This window comes from Girardinichthys multiradiatus, chromosome 1 (assembly GCF_021462225.1).
Source record: "Girardinichthys multiradiatus isolate DD_20200921_A chromosome 1, DD_fGirMul_XY1, whole genome shotgun sequence".
Taxonomy (NCBI): Eukaryota; Metazoa; Chordata; class Actinopteri; order Cyprinodontiformes; family Goodeidae; genus Girardinichthys; species Girardinichthys multiradiatus.
Window position 1 is genome coordinate 22019857 of NC_061794.1, and position 21415 is coordinate 22041271.

Here is a 21415-nt window from a genome sequence, read left to right on the forward strand (position 1 = left end):
ATGTTGGAAACCTACCAAGGAGATGCATACAGTGAACCTAGCAACGACCTCGCTTTGCAACACAATCTTTACTGTGTGTGTGTGTATGTGTGAGCATATTTTCAGGGAAATTCAGCAGCCCTTCCTATGCTCAGTTGCAAACAGGTATCTAAGCCTGCTGCTTTCATTTAGCAGGTTTATTCAAGCACATGGGGGCGGTTATCACATCTCAAAACATCTTTATTTTATTTTCAAGTGTACGATATTGCTCCACTTCGCAATAGTGCAAAAATTCAACATATTAAAATCTGTCATAAATAACAAACATGTCATAAATAAACAAGTATCACAACATCAACCACAAACTGAAAATAGACTACAGTCACATTGAGATTGCACAAACAGAACTGAGCAATATATGTACATTTCAATCCATAGAATGGAGGCTTTTAGTCTTATGTGAATTGGTGCAGTTTTTTTAACTTATACCTTTACAGAGTAATCACATTCTTATGAAGGCCATCGGAGCTCCAAGTCTACCTCGTACATCTTTGCACACTATTGAAACAGAAGGTAGTTTTTGGGAGGGAGAAAAATAAACAAAATGGATGAACTAAATCCTTTAAAATAAGGAGAAAAGTCAACTTCTTAGAAGTCTGGAATGATATCACTGCACTACACATGAACTGAACTCAGCTATGACTTTAACTAGGCCAAAATGATTCGAGGTGAATTACTCAGTTTAGACAAAGTAGTTTTGCCTTACATTTTTACTTTAACTCTGTTTAAACAAAGTTGAACTTAAAACACATGTTAACCACAGTTTAAACAGAGATGGATCAATTTCAAAGTGGGGTAATAAATAAATGCAACAGGACAGCATCCACTGTCCAAGTCCATCTATCCTGAGGGGAAAACAATGCACCTACATGGGTTTTATCCAAATAATATAGAAAAAGACAATGAATGCTAGCAGATATACAGTGAAGTTCAGGGTCATGTGGCAGTGAATAAACATTAAGAAATGCACTGAATCGCTGCACATCATACCACAGCAAGCAGCTCTCTATACCCTCTGAACCCACAAAAAACGCTCTCAAACGAAGACATTCTTCTTTGTCATTCCCAGTCATGACATGCACATCAGGTGCTTAAATAAATATATCTAAAACCCTCTTAAATAGTCATTGCTTGGGTCTGTTTCTTCCTCTGAGCATCTCTAACTTGAATATATTAGATTTTATAAATACATATACTTCTGTATTATTCGTTGTTTTATATAAATAAAGATCCAAACTCATTTCTGAAGGCCCAGGTTGTTGTTTGTGTCCATGCTTTCCTGCAGTGCTTTTAAACATTGCTCTTTACTGCCACCTAGTGTGGCGCAGCAGCACTACAACTACGTTTCTCATCTTTTTGGGGGTCTGTGCCGATACGTCAACATGCATGGTACGACCACTAAAAAGCTGCATTCCAAAAGTAAAAATCATCCAGTTTCCTTTTTTTTTAAAAATACATTATTGCGAAAACTCCATGAAAGAAAAAGCTTTGCAGAGAACTACAACATCTAACCCAGAAAGCACACATTACAGAATTAGGCTCCTACCTTGTTTTGGAGTGTGTCAAACACTCATCGTGGTGGGCACACCTTTTTTTGTTTGTTTGTTTTGTTTATTTAAGAAATCCGTTTTGAGGGGTATGGTTGTGATAGACAGGGGACTCTCAGGCATCCAAACCAGATAGGGTGCAGTTAAGAGCTAACAGCAACATGGCAACAAAAAAAAAGGAAAAACTAACATATAGGGGGTAATCTTTAATAAATAAAATAAAATGTATTAATTATAATTGTATCATCAATATTATTACTATTGTTATTATTTAAAAATCCTTAGATTTTCCCCTTAGACTAATGTCATGTATCAATGTTGTATGCTATGTAAAGCATGTCTGGTTAGCAAGTCGTGTGCTAATAAGTCTGGAGTGTACTGCACCAAATAAAGAGGGCTCATTCACACGGTCTAGCTTTCTGTGCTCCTAGCAGTCCTCCTCCTCTGCATCTCACACCGAACAGTTGCGTCTCTTCCCAGATCCAGTCTGGGCTGTAGCAGCGGTGGCTGGAGTCAGCCAAACGGTGACCCCGTGTCAAAGGCTGGTGGAGGACACTGAGAGGGTGGGGGAGGAAGGCGGCGGGAAGTTCAGGAGCTCGAGCACCGCCACGCCGACGCTGCTGCGCCGCGTGAACATACAGGAGGCCGCTACCCACTTATTGCTTCGCGGGCTGTATTTTTCAATCGAGTTAAGACTTGAGCTGCCATCGTTGCCTCCCACTGCGTATAACCACCCATCCATAGCCACCAGGTCATGAGTGCTCCTAGAGAAATTAAAAGATGAAGAAATATTACACTATATAGATCTTTTATCAGCTGTATTTGTCTAGATATTTTTATTACAGCACCACATTATTCAGTTTTAGTACAGTTGCAAAGGGATTCCTTTACTCCCATAAACTGTTTGCAAATATTGTCATGTTACAATATCAGACTTAAATGTATTATTTGCCATTTGATGTGGTAGACCAACACAAAGTAGTGCAGAAATATAAAGCGGAAGTAAAAATTGTTTGCTCATTAAAATGCATTGGAATGCATTTTCATTCTGCCCCTTTAACTCTAAGGTCCACACGAAGAAGAAAACACATGTATAGTATGTATGCCGGGCCCATCAGGCATGCAAAGACAACTCATGCGAGGTAAACACAGCAACACGATGGCAGATAAGAACAATGGAGCTTCGAAGGAGAGCTTTATCTGGACTGATGATGAAGTCAGGTTTGTAAAAGAGGAGCAGTAGATACTGCTAGAACTGCCATAATAAAGTCAGTATTTGCCTTAGTATGAACGCAACACTGAATGGTGCCTTGATTGTTGTTCTTCTGAGAGTGAGGTGGATGTGAGTTACAGTAAGAGGTGGAGCTATGATGTCATTGTATCAGAAAAGATGCGTTTTGCTTTTACACACAGGAACACAAAATATGTTTTCAAATCTTTCCATTCTGGGACAAGTTTTTAAAAGTTATCATTTTTGCTCTTCTGAAACGGGGGATCCGTGTGGATGCAACGTCTAAACAACAAAATACCTTTGCGGCTACACCTAAGCTCCTCTCCGTGTGGACGGACCATTCACATCCTTAATGAGAAAATGGATGGAGCTAAATAGAGGACAATCCTGGAAGAAAACCTGTTAGAGTCTGCAGAAGACTTGAGACTGTTGTTCATCTTCGAGCAGGAAAATGACACTAAAGATGCAGTCAGCGCAGCAACAGAATGGTTTAGATCAAAACATGTACCATTTGTTCAATGGCCCAGTAAAAGCCCAGACCTAGATCCATTTATCAAACTGTGCCAAGGCTTGAAAAGTCATTTTTACAGGTGTAAAAGGAGACTCACAGGAACTAAATAAGAAAAGCCCTCAGAGACGCACCATTTATTCATGAGCTGCTATCAGGTTTTCCTTCTTTCTCTGACGTGCTCACATCGAGGAGTAAACCTTAGTGTTTGTGTTCCTCCACAAACACTAAGTAACACAGTAGATCTGCTGATGTGCTCACAAAGACAGCCGTTTCTAAATTTCCCACCATGTGGCAGATCAGAGACAACTCACGTTGCTGTAAACGTGCGCATGTACGTCTGTTCTGCCACTGTTCGTTTTCAGTCATAAGGAAACGTTGATGGTTTCGAAAAGGGATGTCATTTGATATTTATGCCTTAAGAGCAGTAAAAGAGACATGAAAAGACTGAAATCCCTTGGTTTGAACAGAGAACAATGTTTCCTCTGGGATTTCCTTTTTTGACAGGCTACATACAGGCAGACAGCAGGATTTCAAACAAATCACTTTACCTAATATTTACTTTAAAAAAGGTAGAAATCTAAAGGAAGCCTCTCAATTTTTGAAAACAAGTACTACAAACTCCTCTCTTCCATAAAAGTGCACTTTAGGCCATCAGACCAAGAAGGAGCTGATGTTTAACACAGGAACACCTCAGGGATATGTCCTCAGCCCACTCCTCTTCTCCACCTTCACCTACGATTGTTCCCCCATCCATTCCAGTAACATTGTGAAATATGCTAAAGATACCACCATAGTACTGGGTTCCTTCTATTCTATTCTGTTGTATTCTAGACCTAAATAGTTTTCAACGCAATTACTAAACCCCAGGCACTAAAGGGAAATTTTTGTTTTGAAGGATAAAACCTGGACATCTTTAAAATGTGAACGCCTATTTGGCGTGTCATTACTATCAGTTGAAGCTCTACTAAAGCAGGAGGTGATCCTGATGGTTCAGCTTGCTAGGGTGTGTCTCCGTTAATTAGATTTCCTGAAAACAATCCAGGTTATTCATCACCTCTCCCACATTCTTTCTCTCGATCTTTCTGCAGTGCAGCTTTGTGCCAAAAACAACTCTGAGAAGGAACTAAACTCAAAAACACAGAATTTTTAGCTTTGGAAATATTTAACTTGGCAATATTAAGAGCAACAATGTTGGGTTAAGATGGACCCAGGACGTTTTATAACCAGAATATTTAATACAGCTGCGGTGTAGAGTGCGCAGATAGCAGCGTGGTCTTCCCATCTGCAATAGGCAGGCAAAGCAGCCCTGCAGAGGATGGTGAGAGGAACTGAAGGGGTCATTGAAATGACCCAACTCTTATTCAGAATATGTTCCAGAGCTGCTGCGGGACCTGTTACCTTGTCATTGTACTGCAACACCAAAAGCAGAACCTTCGGACTCCTGCACAGCTTTCTGCCTCAAGGTGTTAAAATGCTGAACTGCTGTAAGGATCATGCACTGTACTTATTTCATATGTTTTAATCTATGTTGTATTTCATCAATTTAATACCTTTTGCACAAAAAGATCCCAAAGAAATGTTGTCTTATTGTATTATAAGCTATTATTTATTTAATTAAATGATAATAAACTGCAGTAAATAATGAAGGCGGTATTACAAGTGCTGTGGTTCCTACTTTTTGTTTATGACGTCTATGTTTTTATCAGTCTTGACATTGCCTGTACTGTCTGTGCTGCTGCAGGCTGACCTGCGTATGTTCATGGGGGCGACTCCTTCCCAGGTGTTTGTCTTCGGGTTGAACCGCTCCACCGAGTTCAGGCAGCTGGTGCCGTCGTTGCCTCCCGCGACGTACAGCATGCCGTCCAGCACAGCCACCCCCGCGCTGCTGCGCCGGCTCAGCATGTTAGCGATGGCGGTCCACGCGTTGCTCTGTCCGTCCAAACAAGACACTGACAATCAGTGACGTGTTTTGCACTGCAGATTTAGCTGAACTGATATATTTTGTCTGGAATATTCAGCGAGACTAAAGCAGCCAACATTTCTGAGGATACATTTCTGAGAAGTCTACCTGCGGGTCGTATTTCTCCACTGTTGCCAGATGTGAGGAGCTGTCGTAGCCTCCCACCGCATATAAACTCCCATCTGGAGGGGAAATGAGGAGTAAACACAGCACATAAATATTAGCAGAGACATACCAAGACAGCAACTCCCTCTGTACGTCTGGTATTAATGTCAAATCAGTGGGATATAAACATGCAATAGAACAGTTGTTTAAATCACTATTCCTACCTAGAGTTGCTACTCGAACATATCTCCTTCTGGTACTCATGGCAGCAATTGATGTCCATGTACTGGTCAGAGGGTCGTAACGCTCTGCACTACAAGAACAAAAAATTATCAAAAAATAACTGTCAGACAAACATTAAATCCACCGAAGATAAACGTCAGATTAAATTTACAAAGCCTCGACATGAACAGGATTTTTAACAATAAAGTCTGAAAAGTGTGGCACATATCTGCATTCAGTGCCTCCGAGTCAATAATTATTAGAGCCACTTCCTAAATATTTTGAGGTATATCTCTACCAGTGCATTGAGAATGAAATTTCTGCCAATTCTTTCTTGTAAAATAGTTCAAGTTCAGACAGATTGGATAGATTCTCTGTGTACAACAAATATTCATAACAACATCATATCACTACGGCATGATGCCGAAACCTCCATATTTTACTATGAGGATGGCGTTTTTTTCAGGGTGACGTGCTACCCTAACCCTAGGCCCAAAAGTTCAACCTTGTAGCTCTGACTGTATGTTTAGGGTCAATGTCTTGCTGAAATGTGAGCCTTCCACCACACATACTGTAGCATTTTGCATGTTGGCCTGAAGGTTTAACCAGAGCACTTTCTTCCACATGTTTGCTGTGTCCCCTACAAGCTTTAAACAGGAGCTGCTAATGCTTTCTTTCAGAAATTGTATTCTTCGTGTCACTTTTCCATACAGGCCAGATTTGTGGAGTGCATTACTAATAGTTGTCCTGTCAACGAATTCTCCCACTTAAGGTGTGATTCTCTGCAGCTCCTCCAGAGTGACCATGGGCCTTCTCAGGTTAATGTTCCCCTTCTCTGGTATGCCAGTTCAGGGGGGTCTTAGTAGGTTTGCAGTTGTGCAATGCTTTTTCCATTTTTTAGATGAAGGATTGACAATTACAAAAAACAGCATATTGTTTTAACATCTAATCCTGCTTTTAACCTCTCTGGACCTTATTCCAGCAGGTCAGGAATAAAGCTGTGGAAAGTTCTGCTGTGTACCTCGGTCTTCTTGATGCTCTTTGTTACTAATGTTCTCCAACAAGCCTTAACAGAACAGCTGGATTTATACTGAGGTCTAAACACAGACGGACTATATTTACTAATTAGGTGACTTCTAAAGAATTGGTTGAATTGGATTTTATGTATGGGTGACGGAAGAAAAGGAACTAGAAAGCAAATTTTGAATCATATTTGTTTTCTTCCATACCCATAAAACATAAATACATTGGAAGTTGTAACATGACAAAAACAAAAAGCTTAAAGGGAAATGAAGACTTTTGTAGATACACTGTAGATTTAAAATACCAAGGAGCTATATTTCTCAAAATGTAAGTCTGTAAGTACCTGTTCAGACAGGAGGCGCCATCATAACCCCCAGCAGCGTACAGCAGGCCGTGCAGAACAGCTACACCCAGACAACTCCGCCTCGTTCCCATGGAAACCTCCGGTTGCCAGGAGTTGGTGATGGGATCGTAGGACTCCACAGTTGCGAGATCTGAGGTGCCATCATACCTTAAGAGAAAAGTTAGCAGGAAGTGTCAGCATTGTTCCTTCGGTTAACTCTAAGTAAATACTATGTTTACTCCATGCCTACAGTTTACACAGAGGAAAGAAAACCTGTATCAAATAAAGGAAGATATTAGCTGATTAGTATCAGAATCATGGTTAAAAAAAAGTACAAGTCTGACAGCAAAAGGTCAAAACGTTTCATTTAAAGAGTAATATTTGTAGCCCTCAAACTAACGTCAGTGTTTATCTGTAGATCTGTGATAACATGAGGATCACCCATGTTCAGCAGACCAGTTTGAGCCAGAAAACATGCAGACAGGTGTTTCAGCAGGGGCAAAGAATTACCTCTGCTTAAGCTGCGGAGTAAAGATAAGTTCCCAGGTCTTATATTTCTCGGCACAGGTTCATGTTTTATTAAAGGTCATCTTGGTGGGTATTTATCACTCACCCTCCGACAGCATAGAGCCTGTTCCCGATGGCTGCCACGCCGACTCGCGCACGCCTTGTGGACATGGATGCCACCATGTGCCAGCGATCTGTCCTGGTGTCGTACGCTTCGCAGTCTCCGTGGATGGCGAAAAGGCTGCCCCCGCCTGCAGCAGAAGTTAATATTTGTGCATTTTATTAAATATGCAAGAAGCAAAAACAAAACAAAAAATGATGCATTTTCCAAATGTACCCTAAGATACACCTTCAGGGGCACACTGACCAACGGCAAAGAGCACAGGACTGGCACCCTCACAGCGTCGAGGGCGTGTCCGGCTGTTGCTCAGGACTCCCCTCTGCTCAGGCATCAGGTGGTACTTAAGAGCCTCAATCAGCAGATCTTTGCACTCCGAATGGTGACGCACTAGCAGCTCTGTATCAACGTTGCTCATCAGGAAGTCTCGCTTCAGGAGAGGTAGCCGCACACACTTCATCAGCTGCCGGGACAGAGGAAGGGTGTGTGGAGAATAATGGTTTTTAGGGAAAATATATCGGTTGGGTCTTCTTTAGGGTTGGAAAGCAGAGAATAATATGTGGTAGGATATCCTGACTTACCCAAGGCACATGTTGCCGGCGTCCATCTATGTCGTGTTTCACCCAGCTCAACACGGCCCGATACACCTCCTCCTCAGATGGCACATTTAGATTATCACTGGAGATCAAGTCAAGGACCTGGATAAACACGACGAACAGGTACAATTTTAACCAGAACTTTAAGGGGCATCCTTCCTAACGTCAAATATAACAATTAAAAAGACCTTCAACCCCTCATTCCATCGTAGCTCTGGCTGCCTGCTTAGAGTCGATGTCCAGCTGGGAGGTGAAGCTGCACCACAGTCTCAAGTCTTTTTCATCATCAGACAGGACTGATCTATATTTAGCTCCGACCAACTCAAACCAGCAGCCCTGTCCGGGCCAAAGAAAAGCATCCCCACAGCATGATGCCACCACCACCACCATATTTCATCATAGGAATTGTGTGTTCAGGTTGATAAGCAGAATTTGTTTTTTTCTTTTTTTCCACAACTCAGTGTTTTGCATTTTGGGCAAAAGTTACAGAGCATCTTCTTTTGTTTTTTAACAACTACCTTAATCCAACCCCTCTTCCATGAAGGCCAGATTTGTGGAGTGCACGAATAATAGTTGTGCTGTCAATACATTCTTCAACCTGAGCGTTGGATCTTTGCAGCTCCTCCGGTTACCAATGACCTCTTGGGTGCTTCTCTGATTAATGTGCTCTTTGCCTGACAAAGTGGTGCTGTAATATTTCCATTTTAAAGGCAACATTGGATTTTATTCAGGGATATTAGAGTAAAAGGGGGCAGCACAGCTTTTACTGTTTCCAGATTTTTATAAAAAATAATAATAATGAAACAATTAAATCATATACAGAACAGACTAAAGGTTTGGACACACCTTCCCATTCAAAAAGTTTTCTTTATTTTCATGACCATGAATATTGTAGCTTCACACTGAAGGTATCAAAACTATGAATTAACACATGTGGAATTATATACTGAACAAAAAAGTGTGAAACAACTGAAAATATGTCTTATATTCTAGGTTCTTCAAAGTAGCCACCTTTTGCTTTGATTACTGCTCCGCACACTCTTGGCATTCTGTTGATGAGCTTCAAGAGGTAGTCACCTGAAATGGTTTTCACTTCACAGGTGTGCCCTGTCAGGTTTAATAAGTGGGATTTCAAGCCTTATAAATGGGGGTTGGGACCATCAGTTGTGTTGTGCAGGAGGTGGATACAGTACACAACTGATAGTCCTACTGAATAGACTGTTAGAATTTGTATTATGGCAAGAAAAAAGCAGCTAAGTAAAGAAAAACAAGTGGCCATCATTACTTTAAGAAATGAAGGTCAGTCAGTCTGAACAATTGGGAAAACTTTGAAAGTGTCCCCAAGTGCAGTCGCAAAAACCATCAAGCACTACAAAGAAACTGGCTCACATGAGGACCGCCCCAGGAAAGGAAGACCAAGTGTCACCTCTGCTGCGGACGATAAGTTCATCCGAGTCACCAGCCTCAGAAATCGCAGGTTAACAGCAGCTCAAATTAGAGAACAGGTCAATGCCACACAGAGTTCTAGCAGCAGACACATCTCTAGAACAACTTAAGAGGAGACTGTGTGAATCAGGCCTTCATGGTAAAATAGCTGCTAGGAAACCACTGCTGAGGACAGGCAACAAGCAGAAGAGACTTGTTTGGGCTAAAGAACACAAGGAATGGACATTAGACCAGTTTAAATCTGTGCTTTGGTCTGATGAGTCCAAGTTTGAGATATTTGGTTCCAACCACCGTGTCTTTGTGCGGCGCAGAAGAGTTGAACGGATGGACTCTACATGCCTGGTTCCCACCGTGAAGCATGGAGGAGGAGGTGTGATGGTGTGGGGGTGCTTTGCTGGTGACACTGTTGGGGATTTATTCAAAATTGAACCAGCATGGCTACCACAGCATCTTGCAGCGGCATGCTATTCCATCTGGTTTGTGTTTAGTTGGACCATCATTTATGTTTCAACAGGACAATGACCCCAAACACACCTCCAGGCTGTGTAAGGGCTATTTGACCAAGAAGGAGAGTGATGGGGTGCTGCGCCAGATGACCTGGCCTCCACAGTCACCGGACCTGAACCCAATCGAGACGGTTTGGGTCGAGCTGGACCGCAGAGTGAAGACAAAAGGGCCAACAAGTGCTAAGCATCTCTGGGAACTCCTTCAAGACTGTTGGAAAACCATTTCAGGTGACTACCTCTTGAAGCTCATCAACAGAATGCCAAGAGTGTGTGGAGCAGTAATCAAAGCAAAAGGTGGCTACTTTGAAGAACCTAGAATATAAGACATATTTTCAGTTGTTTCACACTTTTTTGTTCAGTATATAATTCCACGTGTGTTAATTCATGTGTTAATTCATGTGTTAATTCATAGTTTTAATGCCTTCAGTGTGAAGCTACAATATTCATGGTCATGAAAATAAAGACAACTCTGAATGAGAAGGTGTGTCCAAACCTTTGGTCTGTACTGTATACTATACCTTCCACACCACAATCACGATTTGTACATAAACCCTCATTGGAAGCATTGTAGTCAGGTTGTAATGTGATGGAGTGTAAAAAAGGTGAAGAGCTATGAGTCATTTTGTTACTGCTGAACTCCTGCCTCGCCTCCTTCCTCATTGTTCTGGCTTGATCATTTGAAAATGCCACCCAAACAGAATCCGTCCAGATTAAATACAGTTAAGCGTGCACACACGTAAACCCTTCTGTTTTATATTATAGTTTATGTGCCTATGCTGTCATATATTTATAGCTGCCATTATCTGAGCACATAAAACAAATGCAGCAGTCTGAGTGGCTGGCTGGCACTGTTCCCAGGTCAGCGCTAAGCTGGCTGGGCTGGAAGGGAACGGAGTAGCCAGCTGCTGTCGTGGCTGTCGTCTTTTCTGGCCACAGCGACACTTTGCAGCCGCTGAGGAACACAGCCTCCTCTAATTCCTCGTCACAGAGCGAGAGAGAGAGACAGCCCCACCCTGCAGTCACTCCTGCATCTGCATAAACATACTGCATTATATGTTTACCAAAGAGTGCATACAGGAAACTCTTATAAAATAGTAGTAACTGCCCTCTTACTGGAGGCCTGGTGGTAAGGAGTGCAGGAAGAATGTACGACGGGAATTTCAGCAGTCATTAAGATGGAGCCATCAAATGTCATGAATGTGATGCTAGATCAGTGAGCCATCGGCCAAGCTGACTAGTCACAATCCTGTCACGCCTTCTTGATTTCCCCCCACAGAACATATGGGGCATATTTCACAGCCGTGGGGACCTTTCAGAGCAGAGTATATAAATCCAGATCTGGTGCAGATTTGGAGCAGCTGTGGACAGAATAAGGGAAACATCTAGAGGAAATAAAAGAATGAAACTAAAGAAAACTATATCTTTAATCTGTAGCGTAACTGTTGCTGTTTTATTGGCGTGTGCCCACACACTACGAGCGGATGCAGTCTAAGGCCTTTGAAGGGCACTAACACGGTGAGGCTTAGCGTTCGACTCCCATGGAGCACTGCTGTAGGAACACTGATGTGGCGAACAGTGATAATAATGGGAGAGCAACATCAGCCACCGTCATCTGGAAAGACTCAAAGGGCACTTATTTAGAAAGACTAAAAATCTTACAAAACAGTTTTTTGAAGAACCTTTTAAATCCAAGCACATTCCTGCTGGGCTTTTAATATATTACAGATACGACAAAAGAAACTTAATCGTACTGCAGGATTGGAAATAGGAAATACAACAAATAAAATCCTTTAGAAGAGAGTTCAACATCATCTGCTCTCCTGAGACAAAACATAATCCTGACAGGAACTTCCGTTGTAGAACATGTCCTGAATATTTATTCGAGGAAATTATCTACATTTAACTTCAACTGATTAGGAATAATTTGTTTATAATTCTTACAAGGAAATAAAAATACATCTTTTTGTTTTTAATAAAACAGAAACAAATAAACTCCTCAGCCATCAAAATTAACCTAATTATGCCTCTTTTAAACATAGTTACAGCAGCTAAATTAATCTATTTTAGTAGTCTACATGCCAAAACCACATACTGTAACGAATAGGAAAATTTTGTGGTTTGGAGAAACTTTGTGTCTGCCACCCTCAGACCTCATCAGTTCATCTGACTGCAGAACTACAAAATCAACGACACTATCCAGAGCAATATTGTGCATGACTGCACAGGCCAAAATGACATGCCACACTTTTCTCTGGCGCGTAGAGCATACTTACCCCACATGATCCGAAAGCAGAGCCATATCCCCTTCAGAACCCCTGAAGTATAATAATGGCTGGAGTTTAAAGGTGCATTTCCTTCAATATGCTGCAGAAATGTCCATGTTTCTAAAAACCCTGCCATGGAAAGTACCTGCATTGTCATGGCTTCAGTGTGCCAGGTTTTCCAACTTAAATAAGCTTGGAGATTTTGACATAACTCCATAATGACAAGACAAATGAAAAGATAAAAATCTGTTTGATCCGGGGAATTCTCATTCTCTGTCCTGTGAGTCATGCAAAAGTACAGTTTTATTATTTTAGGCTTTAGTCTCCCATAATATTTAGACTACTTTGGTGACACAACTTTCATTAAAGTTGTGTCACCTTTGACACAACTTTATGCAATCAGTACAATGATGAAGAAAAGTCATAAATCCAATATATTCCACAATGAAGTGTAATCTTTCTCAGTTAAACATCATTTAATAATTCTCTGACACATCAGGTATTTTTCTGCCATACCCATGTTCGATAAATACAGGCAAATGTGTGTGAACCATTTGTGTGTGAAGCCATAAAGTGCTTTAAAAGGACAGCACAACAATTTTCACAATAAAACTAAATTCTTCATTTAATTTCTACACCCTTTTTGTGTTGTTCAGGGTCGTTGTGGAAGCTGGAGCCTATCAGAAACTGGGACAGGTCACCGTTGCTTAGGTGGACTGTGCAAGGTCGTCCTCAGGGTGTGAGCTTCCATTTACTAAACATATTAATTAAACTATCTTTGCTTTTTTTTTTTTTACTGAGCCTCCTTTGTTTTCGTGTTAAGTATGCATTACCACTGACTGGGAGACGAGCAGCTAATTAACACCCAACTCATATTCATTTAATACAAGACTCTGTATATTATACCACTGGAACAAAGCACAGATATAAATGCAATGGTTTATCCAATAGAAAATGGTTTCTGATGAGCTCAGACCAATAAGATGAGACTGTTTTGCAGGTTAACCTGCTAATTTGACAAACAAACTAGCTGCAAAACCAATGACGTGAATAAGCTCCAGGTCCTTTTCAGCCCTGGACTTATAAGTATATCTAATAAAATGGTGACATCTAAACTGGTGACACTAACATACTGAAGCCAGAATAGAAACCCTCATTGAAGTGTAGCAGGCGTAAACATGGGTATTTGCTCTATAAACAGTAGAGCAGCTGTGAAAATGTCATCGGCTTTGCCTAATTACCACGTCCAGCACTGGAGCAGCAGCGCTGATGCAGCTGAGCCCAAACAGAAATAAGTGGTGGTTTAGCGGAGTTGATGTACCAAATAAACTGGATAACAGGCACTGTGGAATGATAAAACACCGGCCCTGAAAACACAATTCCACAGGGACATATGGTGGTGGCAGCATCATACTATGGGAATGCTTTACCTCAACAGGGTCAGGAAAGCTACAATGGAATGGTTTAAATCAAAGCATATCCCTGTGTTAGAATGGCCCAGTCAAAGTCTAGACCTAAATCTAATTAAGAATCTGCATGTCATTTTGCTGGCTGTATCTGCAGTGAAATCTGGTTCTATTAACTCAGTGGAGGAGAATACAAATGCTCCCCGTATCGCCATTTCTCCCACATCACAGTGTGCTTCTTTGTGTCGTTCTATCAAATTAAATCCTAATAAAATACATTAAAGTTTGTAGTTTTAATGTGATAAAATGTTAAAATATTAAAATAAGTTGATTAAAAAAAGGGAATACTTTTTGCAAAGTTTGTATAAAACAAAATGTTCAAACTGAACTACCAGCTCATTAGGTAGACAGAGCTTTACGCCCCACAGTGAGAATGCCATTATTAAAATTCATATGCATGAGTCAGCAGAGCACACAGCAGGAGACAGAGACAGCAGCCTACCTACCTGTTTCAGCGGCAGCAGCATGAACTCCTCTGTCTTGGACACTTCCACAAAGTGCTGTAGCACGTACTTGTGCGCCGACTTGAGCAGGTCGCTGCAGGAGTGCGTGTCTGCAAAGCCACGGATGCCCAGGCAGTTGGAGGGGTCCAGCTGACTGAGGAGGAACTTGCAGCATGCATCCCTCACCCCGTTGAGCTGCAGCAGGCTCGCTGCTGGAAGCAAGGTCTGGAGAGAAGGTAATTTACAGGTCAGAGAATAAAATAAAATCCCCTTTTTAATATTTTTGATGGTAGATTTGGCCAACAATTCACAGGCATGAATCAGAGAAACTTCAACCCCACCTGCACGTTACCTTCCCCAACCACAATCTCTGCTGTGTAGGCGTACTGGATGAGCTGCTCCAAAGCCTGAGGGTCGATGTCATGGAGGGTCACATGTGTCTGCCGGCTCTCAGACATCTCATCTGCACACCCACACAGAACCAAATCAGCCAAGTCACGTCCAGCAGCTCATTACTCCAGAAACTCTACCTGATAAAAATCAACTCCCTCATGGGAGCATGACATCTAATGTACACAACCCTGCTGCTAAACATAAGCACAGCTCATTTCTTCCCGTCTATTCAATGAGAGGTTTTGGCTGAGTGATATTTTTCTAAACTTGTTCAACATAAACAGCAGAATTATGCAGGACCTCCCACAAAACAGTTCAAGTTTAGTAGTTCGGTTTACAAACAAATACAAGTTGGAGCCTCAACAGCAGCTCATCTGATAGGACCTCAGACAGGAAAAGTGCCGAGGAAATTTTTAGCTGAAAGGCTGTTGGGACTTTAACTCTACAACAAAAGGAAATGGTTGAAGTTTGCTGTCGGAGCATATTCCGTCTCAGCCTTCCTAATATTGACCTTAATACATTTCAGAGAATAAAATGTATGTCTTTCCAATCTTCCCATCAAGTCTCACCAGCATCTTTGTCTCTGGTAATCTAATGCTGCCACCACCAGGATGGCATTTTCAGGGTGATTTGTCGTAACAATTTCCTGCCAGATCAGTGTTTCGTATGTAGGCCAAGAAGTTCACCTTTGGTCTTGTATGAACAGAGCACCTATTCCCACACGTTTGCTGTGTCCCCTACAGGAGTCGTGACAATATCAAACCTCACTCAAGAATAAAAGCCAGATTTGTGGAGTGTAAACTGTTTCCCCTGCCTAAAGAGTCCCCACCCTGTCTGCTGTGTTCCTTCCCCACCCTTATGATGTTTATTAACTAATGTTCTCTAAAACAAAACCTCGGAGGCCTTCACAGAACAGCTGGATTTGCATTCAGATTAAATTACTCACATGGGAAATATTTTCTGATTAAATGACATGTTGCACTGGACTCTTGCTTTACTTGCATTGCCATACTTGCACACTGATCATCTGCACTGTTGTACTACTCTCGCACCCAATACTGCTCTATATTTACTCTCACTCACTTAAAACTGTGCACATATATTTATATTATATTGTAGATATGTTTATACTGTTTAATTTGTACTGTATTGCACCGACTACGCCAAAACAAATTCCTTGTATGTCCAAAAACGTACTTGGCAATAAAGCTTTTCTGATACTGGATTTTATTGAGGGATGTCAGATTTTAATTTGTAAAAAACAATTTTTTTTTTAGAGGTATGAATACTTTGGCATGCTCTGTAAAGCACAGCATTAAAGCAGATTATCGGGTCAACTCACTGGTAAACATGGCATGGAAGTATGGGCTGCAGGACGCCAGGACCACTTTGTGCGCCTTGATTTCTTTGTTGGAGACATGAAGCACGATGTCACACAGCAGACCGCGCTGTCGCATCCTGTTCATGGAGACGAAGGAATCATGGTAGTGCCGCTTTGAGTTGTGCGAGATGCTGTGCCCATCGCGGTTGAGCAGCTGCATGCCCCCCTCCATCATGATGCCTGGCGCTGCCGTGGTGGGTTTCTGTTTGGGCCGCACACTGGGCAACTGAAACATTAAGAAAACAAAACTCCATCGTCTTATTAAAAAACGTTCTTCTTTCATTCCGCCAGTCTTGAGAGATTTGCCTGTCTACATGGAGGCAGGTGCTTTGACGGGTGTCCTGAGCCATCATCACAAATACTGTCACGGTTGTAGAGGCCATCCTGGCAGCTATGACAGCGAGAAAAGTACGACAACAAAGTGCAGCTGGATGCAACGTGCTGACATGGTTTTAATCACAGAGTCAAGTTTAATTAGATTTTACTTTGACAACTAAAGTGTCAAAATGTTTTTTACTCCTTAAACAATCTCAAATCAAATTAATGCATCATTTATTTGATGTTTTTTTTATTTACAAATTCTTCTGACCAACAGATTCCAACGCAGACACATGTAGGAAGCATCGGAGGACACAAGCTGCAATATATTTAGAAAACAGGTACAAAACAGCTGGGCTACACTTTATTGTCACTGCGAGATCGGTGTGTGCAAAATTAATTTGAGATGCACCAAGTGATAAATGTTCCCTTGCTTGGCTGTTATAGGTGATCAGCAGGACAAATACTGAAAAATACTAATTTCTCTCCAGTAATAATGGCATAAACATTTTAAATTCCAATCATTGTTGCTCTATAAATGCACCAATCACCTCTGATGCACTCTTTTGGTTTCATAAAAATCAGATAAATGCTGAGGTCATATGCTTTGATGCATAAATCTTATCTTATAAGTCCTTCATTTTCTGTTGCATACAAAAAAATACAATATATATCATAAAAGCTGCAGTGCATTTTTTTTTTTTTTGTGCTAAACTATATGAAAAACAAAATGAAATTGGTCAAAATCGGAACTGGCAGGCCAGACCTCAAACGAAACAGGAAATCGGTATGGGCAAGGAGAAGCCCGATCGCTGCATCTCCAATAATAATATTGGCTGTGTGGAATGTGATGTTTCCTGGCTGGTGTATTCCAAGGATTTCAGGAAGAAGCTCAGCCTGCTGGTCGGAGTCACACTGCAGTAGATGATCACAGGTGACACCGCTGATGGTGATTAAGATCATAAAGGATGCAGAGGAAGTTAGACGTCTCGATATTGGGAGCATAGAAACATGATTTTTACTTAACCAATACTCTCATCTCAATACATAATAATAAGAATAATAATATTGCCATCTCATGATTTTCTAATATCGTGCAGCACTACAATAGATCTGAGAGAAACTCCCATTAGATACGCTACGACTGATGCTTCGATACCTAAAAGAAAATAAAAACAAAGCTTAGAGTAGAAATGAATGAGCATAGACTGTGTCAGTTGGTTTTATACCGATCATAAATCCTTACACAGAACCATGCCCTGGCGACAGCCCCATACTAAGAACTAGTAGAAAACAAATGAAAGACCTTCTACTTAAACCACCCCAGTCCCAAATGCTGGTGCCATAAGTCAAAGTCTGTCCCATACCTTCTTCCACCTGTCATAAGGCACATATAGAAACCAAACAAAAAACAAATACCACGGTATTCACTTAATGCTTTGAACAATACAGTACACACATATAGCAGAACACCCTAAGTATACATTTGTCTTGTCACTGGAATAAGGACTGGGGTAAAGATTTATGTAATCTGATTGATCTTTATTTTAAATGCAAAAAACACATTGGAGGAGTTTTATTCTAGTTTTGAAACTCTTAAAAACATAGAAGCTCCACTTTTAAAAGTTTGTTATGAACACGTGACTGTTAGATTCTGGTTTTATTTTTGTTATTGTGCGTTTAGACCTCACCACTGCTTTTGACGCAGTATATTTCAATAATTTGCCTCCCATCTGGGGAATTAAACCTGTACACTTTGATGAGAGCGTCCTCTTTTCTGCTCCGCCCTCCTGAGGAATGCCTCAAGGCTCTATTCTCAGCCCATACTAGGTTCCCCTTGGCTCTACATTAAGGAAATATCACATCGCTATCAATAGCTATGCTAATGATATTAAAATCTACATACAATTAAAGCGCAGCGATTCTCTTTCTCTTGAACTACAATTTGTTCAGATTGCTGAAATCCAAAACTGGATAGAACTAAACCTAAAACAAAATCATGCTCGATTCTGATCGTATTCACAGTCCTACTACTTTGGATCTGGATATCCCAGAGCCTTGCTTCAGAAGGCATGGTAAAAATATAGCTGGAATATAAGATACATATTCTTTGAAGGAAGAAAAGCTTATTTAAATTGATGCTTTTATTCATATTCTTTATCATTTAGTGACCTTAAAATGGTGATCCATATTACTTTCAGGATTTATGCAGTTCTTTGAATGTTGAATTTAACCAGGCGTCCCTATCACAGCTCTAGTTGATCCAGAAAATTGCTACTCTCATTTTTTAACTTGGATAAGAAAACATGAACTTGGTCCCTCTCCTAGCTGGGTCCCTGTTAGTTTTAAGCACGGAGATATCTCATGGATTTCTCAAAGCCTATGCGCCTTTAAGACTTCATTCAGTTTAATCGCTTGCTCCAAGTTAATCCAAAGGGACGATGGAGGCTTTGCAGTGGTTGCCCCTAAATGGTTGAGCAAACTGCCCCGACATGTTAGACTCACAAGACTTACTCTTCAAAGCGCATCTAAAAGTAATATTTCTATTTTATTTCATTGTGTTTTTAGAGTCTGCTCAAGCTTTTCCCTTTGGCTTTTTGTGTACAGCACTACAGTTGTCATGCTTGTCAAAATAAAGGAGATTTATGCACAAGTAACATGCTAAGACAATCCGAGCAAATACACAAACTCCTCCTGAAAGAATATTGACCAGTCTGAAGTCCAAGTTTCACATAACAGGTAAACACATGTCGATCATAGTTCCTGCATCTTGACAATATCCACCAGCTCTCCTGAGTGCACGCTGGCATCTCAAATGTCACCACAGCTGCCTGGCGACCAAACTCCGGATCCCATTTTTCCAAAACACAATAGACCACAAAAGCACCAACTGTATTCCACAATCAGGAAACAATCCCCTCTTAGGCTCCAGGGAATACTGCTGCAAACTGAACCATGCAGACACAGGAGGTTGAGCCTGATGTGACCGCTCTGTATCACAGTTAAACTAAGGAGCAGATCATATGTTTCTTCCTTTTTCTCTCTCGCTGACATCATAATCTAGGCTGCTTAAAACAGGCGAAACCAAATGTTTTGTAAGAGAATAGTTTTTCTTGAGTAATCTGATGGAACCCCGACCCCCACTACATTTATTTAAAATATCAGCACCTATCAGCTGCAGGAAAGAATAAACATCCAGGTTCTTTACCGGTGGTCGTGTTGCGGGTATCCTTGGACACTGTGTCCTCTTCAAATTGATGGGAGAGAAATCAACAACTGTCGCAGTCAGACTGCCTTAAAATCGGTACCATTGTCTGGCTGTTCGGTCCATATTCTAACCACAGCAGCATAGGGAAATATGAAGAAAGCCTCTGTTTTGTGCTGTATGCACTGACGTCAATGCAAAAAAAAAAAAAGAACTGCATGAAAAACTGACATCGGTTTGTTAAGGTGGAGCCACTACAACTCAGAGTACGAATGGCGAAACTGCACAGGCAGCTACAATGTAAAGTCGCAGGAAAAAAAGACGCTCGAATGAAGCAGTTTCACATGCGTAGCTGTCAACCCAACACAATGAATGTGATCGTGAAAAGATGCTATAACAGACCGTCTTAAAAACGATGTTTCGTTTGGTCTGAGTACGGAAGTGCGTTTGGAAAATACATCCCCGCTTTTCGTGAAAGGCGGTGTTTACCATAACAGTATGGTAGGTTAGCCTTTTCAGGTATCCCAGACAGTTACATCAAACAAACACCAACAACTCAACCGTTTGAAGATACATACAGACATATATTGCTATTGCATTACGTTGTATTAGTTTAAAGGTTAGACAACTATTCAATTTTTTTTTTTTTTTTTTGTTCAAACATCAGCATCAAGTTATATAGTATTTAAGCCAAAATCTATTGTTTGGGCGTGTGCTAGCTAAGCTAGTTTTGCCTTCGTTCGGGCTGTAGAAATAAAGGAGGTAGTTCTCACCCGCAGCCGCCTCCGGTGTCGGTGGGACAGCGCTGATTTCTGTAGGTTTGTTAGCTTGCCCAGGTTTGTGGTTATGTAAAGCAACGGCTAAATTAAAAGTAAGAAACTAAACTACCCCCCACCCCACCCCCAGTTCCGGATTATTTGATTTAAACCTCACGTGCTGCATCAAAACACTACACTCTCTTGTGTGCGGAGCGCTGGCTGTTAAATATAGAGGTTTACGTCAACGCTTCGACGCATTTTTGTTTTCCAAACTAAATCATAATTTTTGAAAGGGTCTCTTTTTATCTAAGTCATCGTACCTACTGGTGTTACACTCAAATACATTCATTTTCGGGATGGTTAGTTTCAGTTAATCAAAATTGAAAGTAATGATCCTCGCATATACGAAACGTAAAATCAATTCTATGTCTGCGCATCATTTGTCACCCAGCGAGGCAAGCGGGGCGCCGCGTAGGCGGGGTATGTACGCAACTTCATCTTGGCTGCCCCTTTCGGCTTGGAGAGAACGGAGCTCGCCCACTTTCACTATTTAGATAAATAACAGTGTTGTTTGGTTGCCAAGATAAAAAAAAATAAAAAATTACAGTTACAATCTAAGTATTAACGGCGCACTCAATTACACCTGTTACCCCCACTCCCGATAGATTTTGTTTATTTACTATTTATTTATTTCAATAATTGTTCGCATTTTACAACAAAAAAACACAAGTCATGCTTATGTATTGTAAAATAAGGAACACCGGGACAGATACTCCACAAAACAAACCTGAGTACAACTCACAGATCACCACTGTGCATTACATCCTGACTCACGACTCAAATAGAGACCTGATGTCTATAATGCATAAGCGGTATACATTTCACAAAGCTGCACGGTGGTGTGTGTGAGACTGTGTCACGGCCCAGCGAAGAAAAATGTTCCAGAAACGGTTGCCAGATCTTAAAAAATGTATCCCCTGAATCAAGCAGGTTTTCTTGGACAGATTTTAATACAATAAAAAATAGGTACCCC

The 21415-nt window shown here is 41.1% G+C and overlaps 1 protein-coding gene across 2 annotated transcripts; it reads right to left on the minus strand.

The window, feature by feature from the left end:
* Nucleotides 1-201: 201 nt before the first annotated feature.
* klhl17 (kelch-like family member 17) lies at nucleotides 202-20743 on the minus strand. 2 transcript variants are annotated; one of them, XM_047364763.1, is made up of 12 exons: nucleotides 20398-20743; nucleotides 16063-16327; nucleotides 14669-14790; nucleotides 14331-14552; nucleotides 8188-8304; nucleotides 7856-8069; nucleotides 7595-7739; nucleotides 6982-7149; nucleotides 5618-5706; nucleotides 5397-5470; nucleotides 5076-5257; nucleotides 202-2350 (listed from the first exon to the last, which is right to left on the minus strand). In XM_047364763.1, exons 2-12 carry the CDS (start codon nucleotides 16274-16276, stop codon nucleotides 2122-2124), a joined length of 1776 nt encoding a protein of 591 aa, XP_047220719.1. In that variant the 5' UTR covers nucleotides 16277-16327; nucleotides 20398-20743; the 3' UTR covers nucleotides 202-2121. The 2 variants fall into 2 exon arrangements, with proteins under 2 accessions (XP_047220719.1, XP_047220721.1); XM_047364765.1 differs by lacking the exon at nucleotides 20398-20743 and adding an exon at nucleotides 19628-20344.
* Between the last annotated feature and the right edge of the window lie 672 nt (nucleotides 20744-21415).

What these genes read in the sequence shown, in the direction of transcription:
- klhl17 (XM_047364763.1), bottom strand. Translation starts at nt 16,276, where the DNA reads ATGATGGAGGGGGGCATGCAGCTGCTCAACCGCGATGGGCACAGCATC. An exon ending in TCCTGTGCTCTTTGCCGTTG is followed by an intron (nt 7,740 to 7,855) that starts GTCAGTGTGCCC and finishes CTTCTGCTGCAG; the next exon opens with GCGGGGGCAGCCTTTTCGCC. An exon ending in TGTTCGAGTAGCAACTCTAG is followed by an intron (nt 5,471 to 5,617) that starts GTAGGAATAGTG and finishes TTTCCCCTCCAG; the next exon opens with ATGGGAGTTTATATGCGGTG.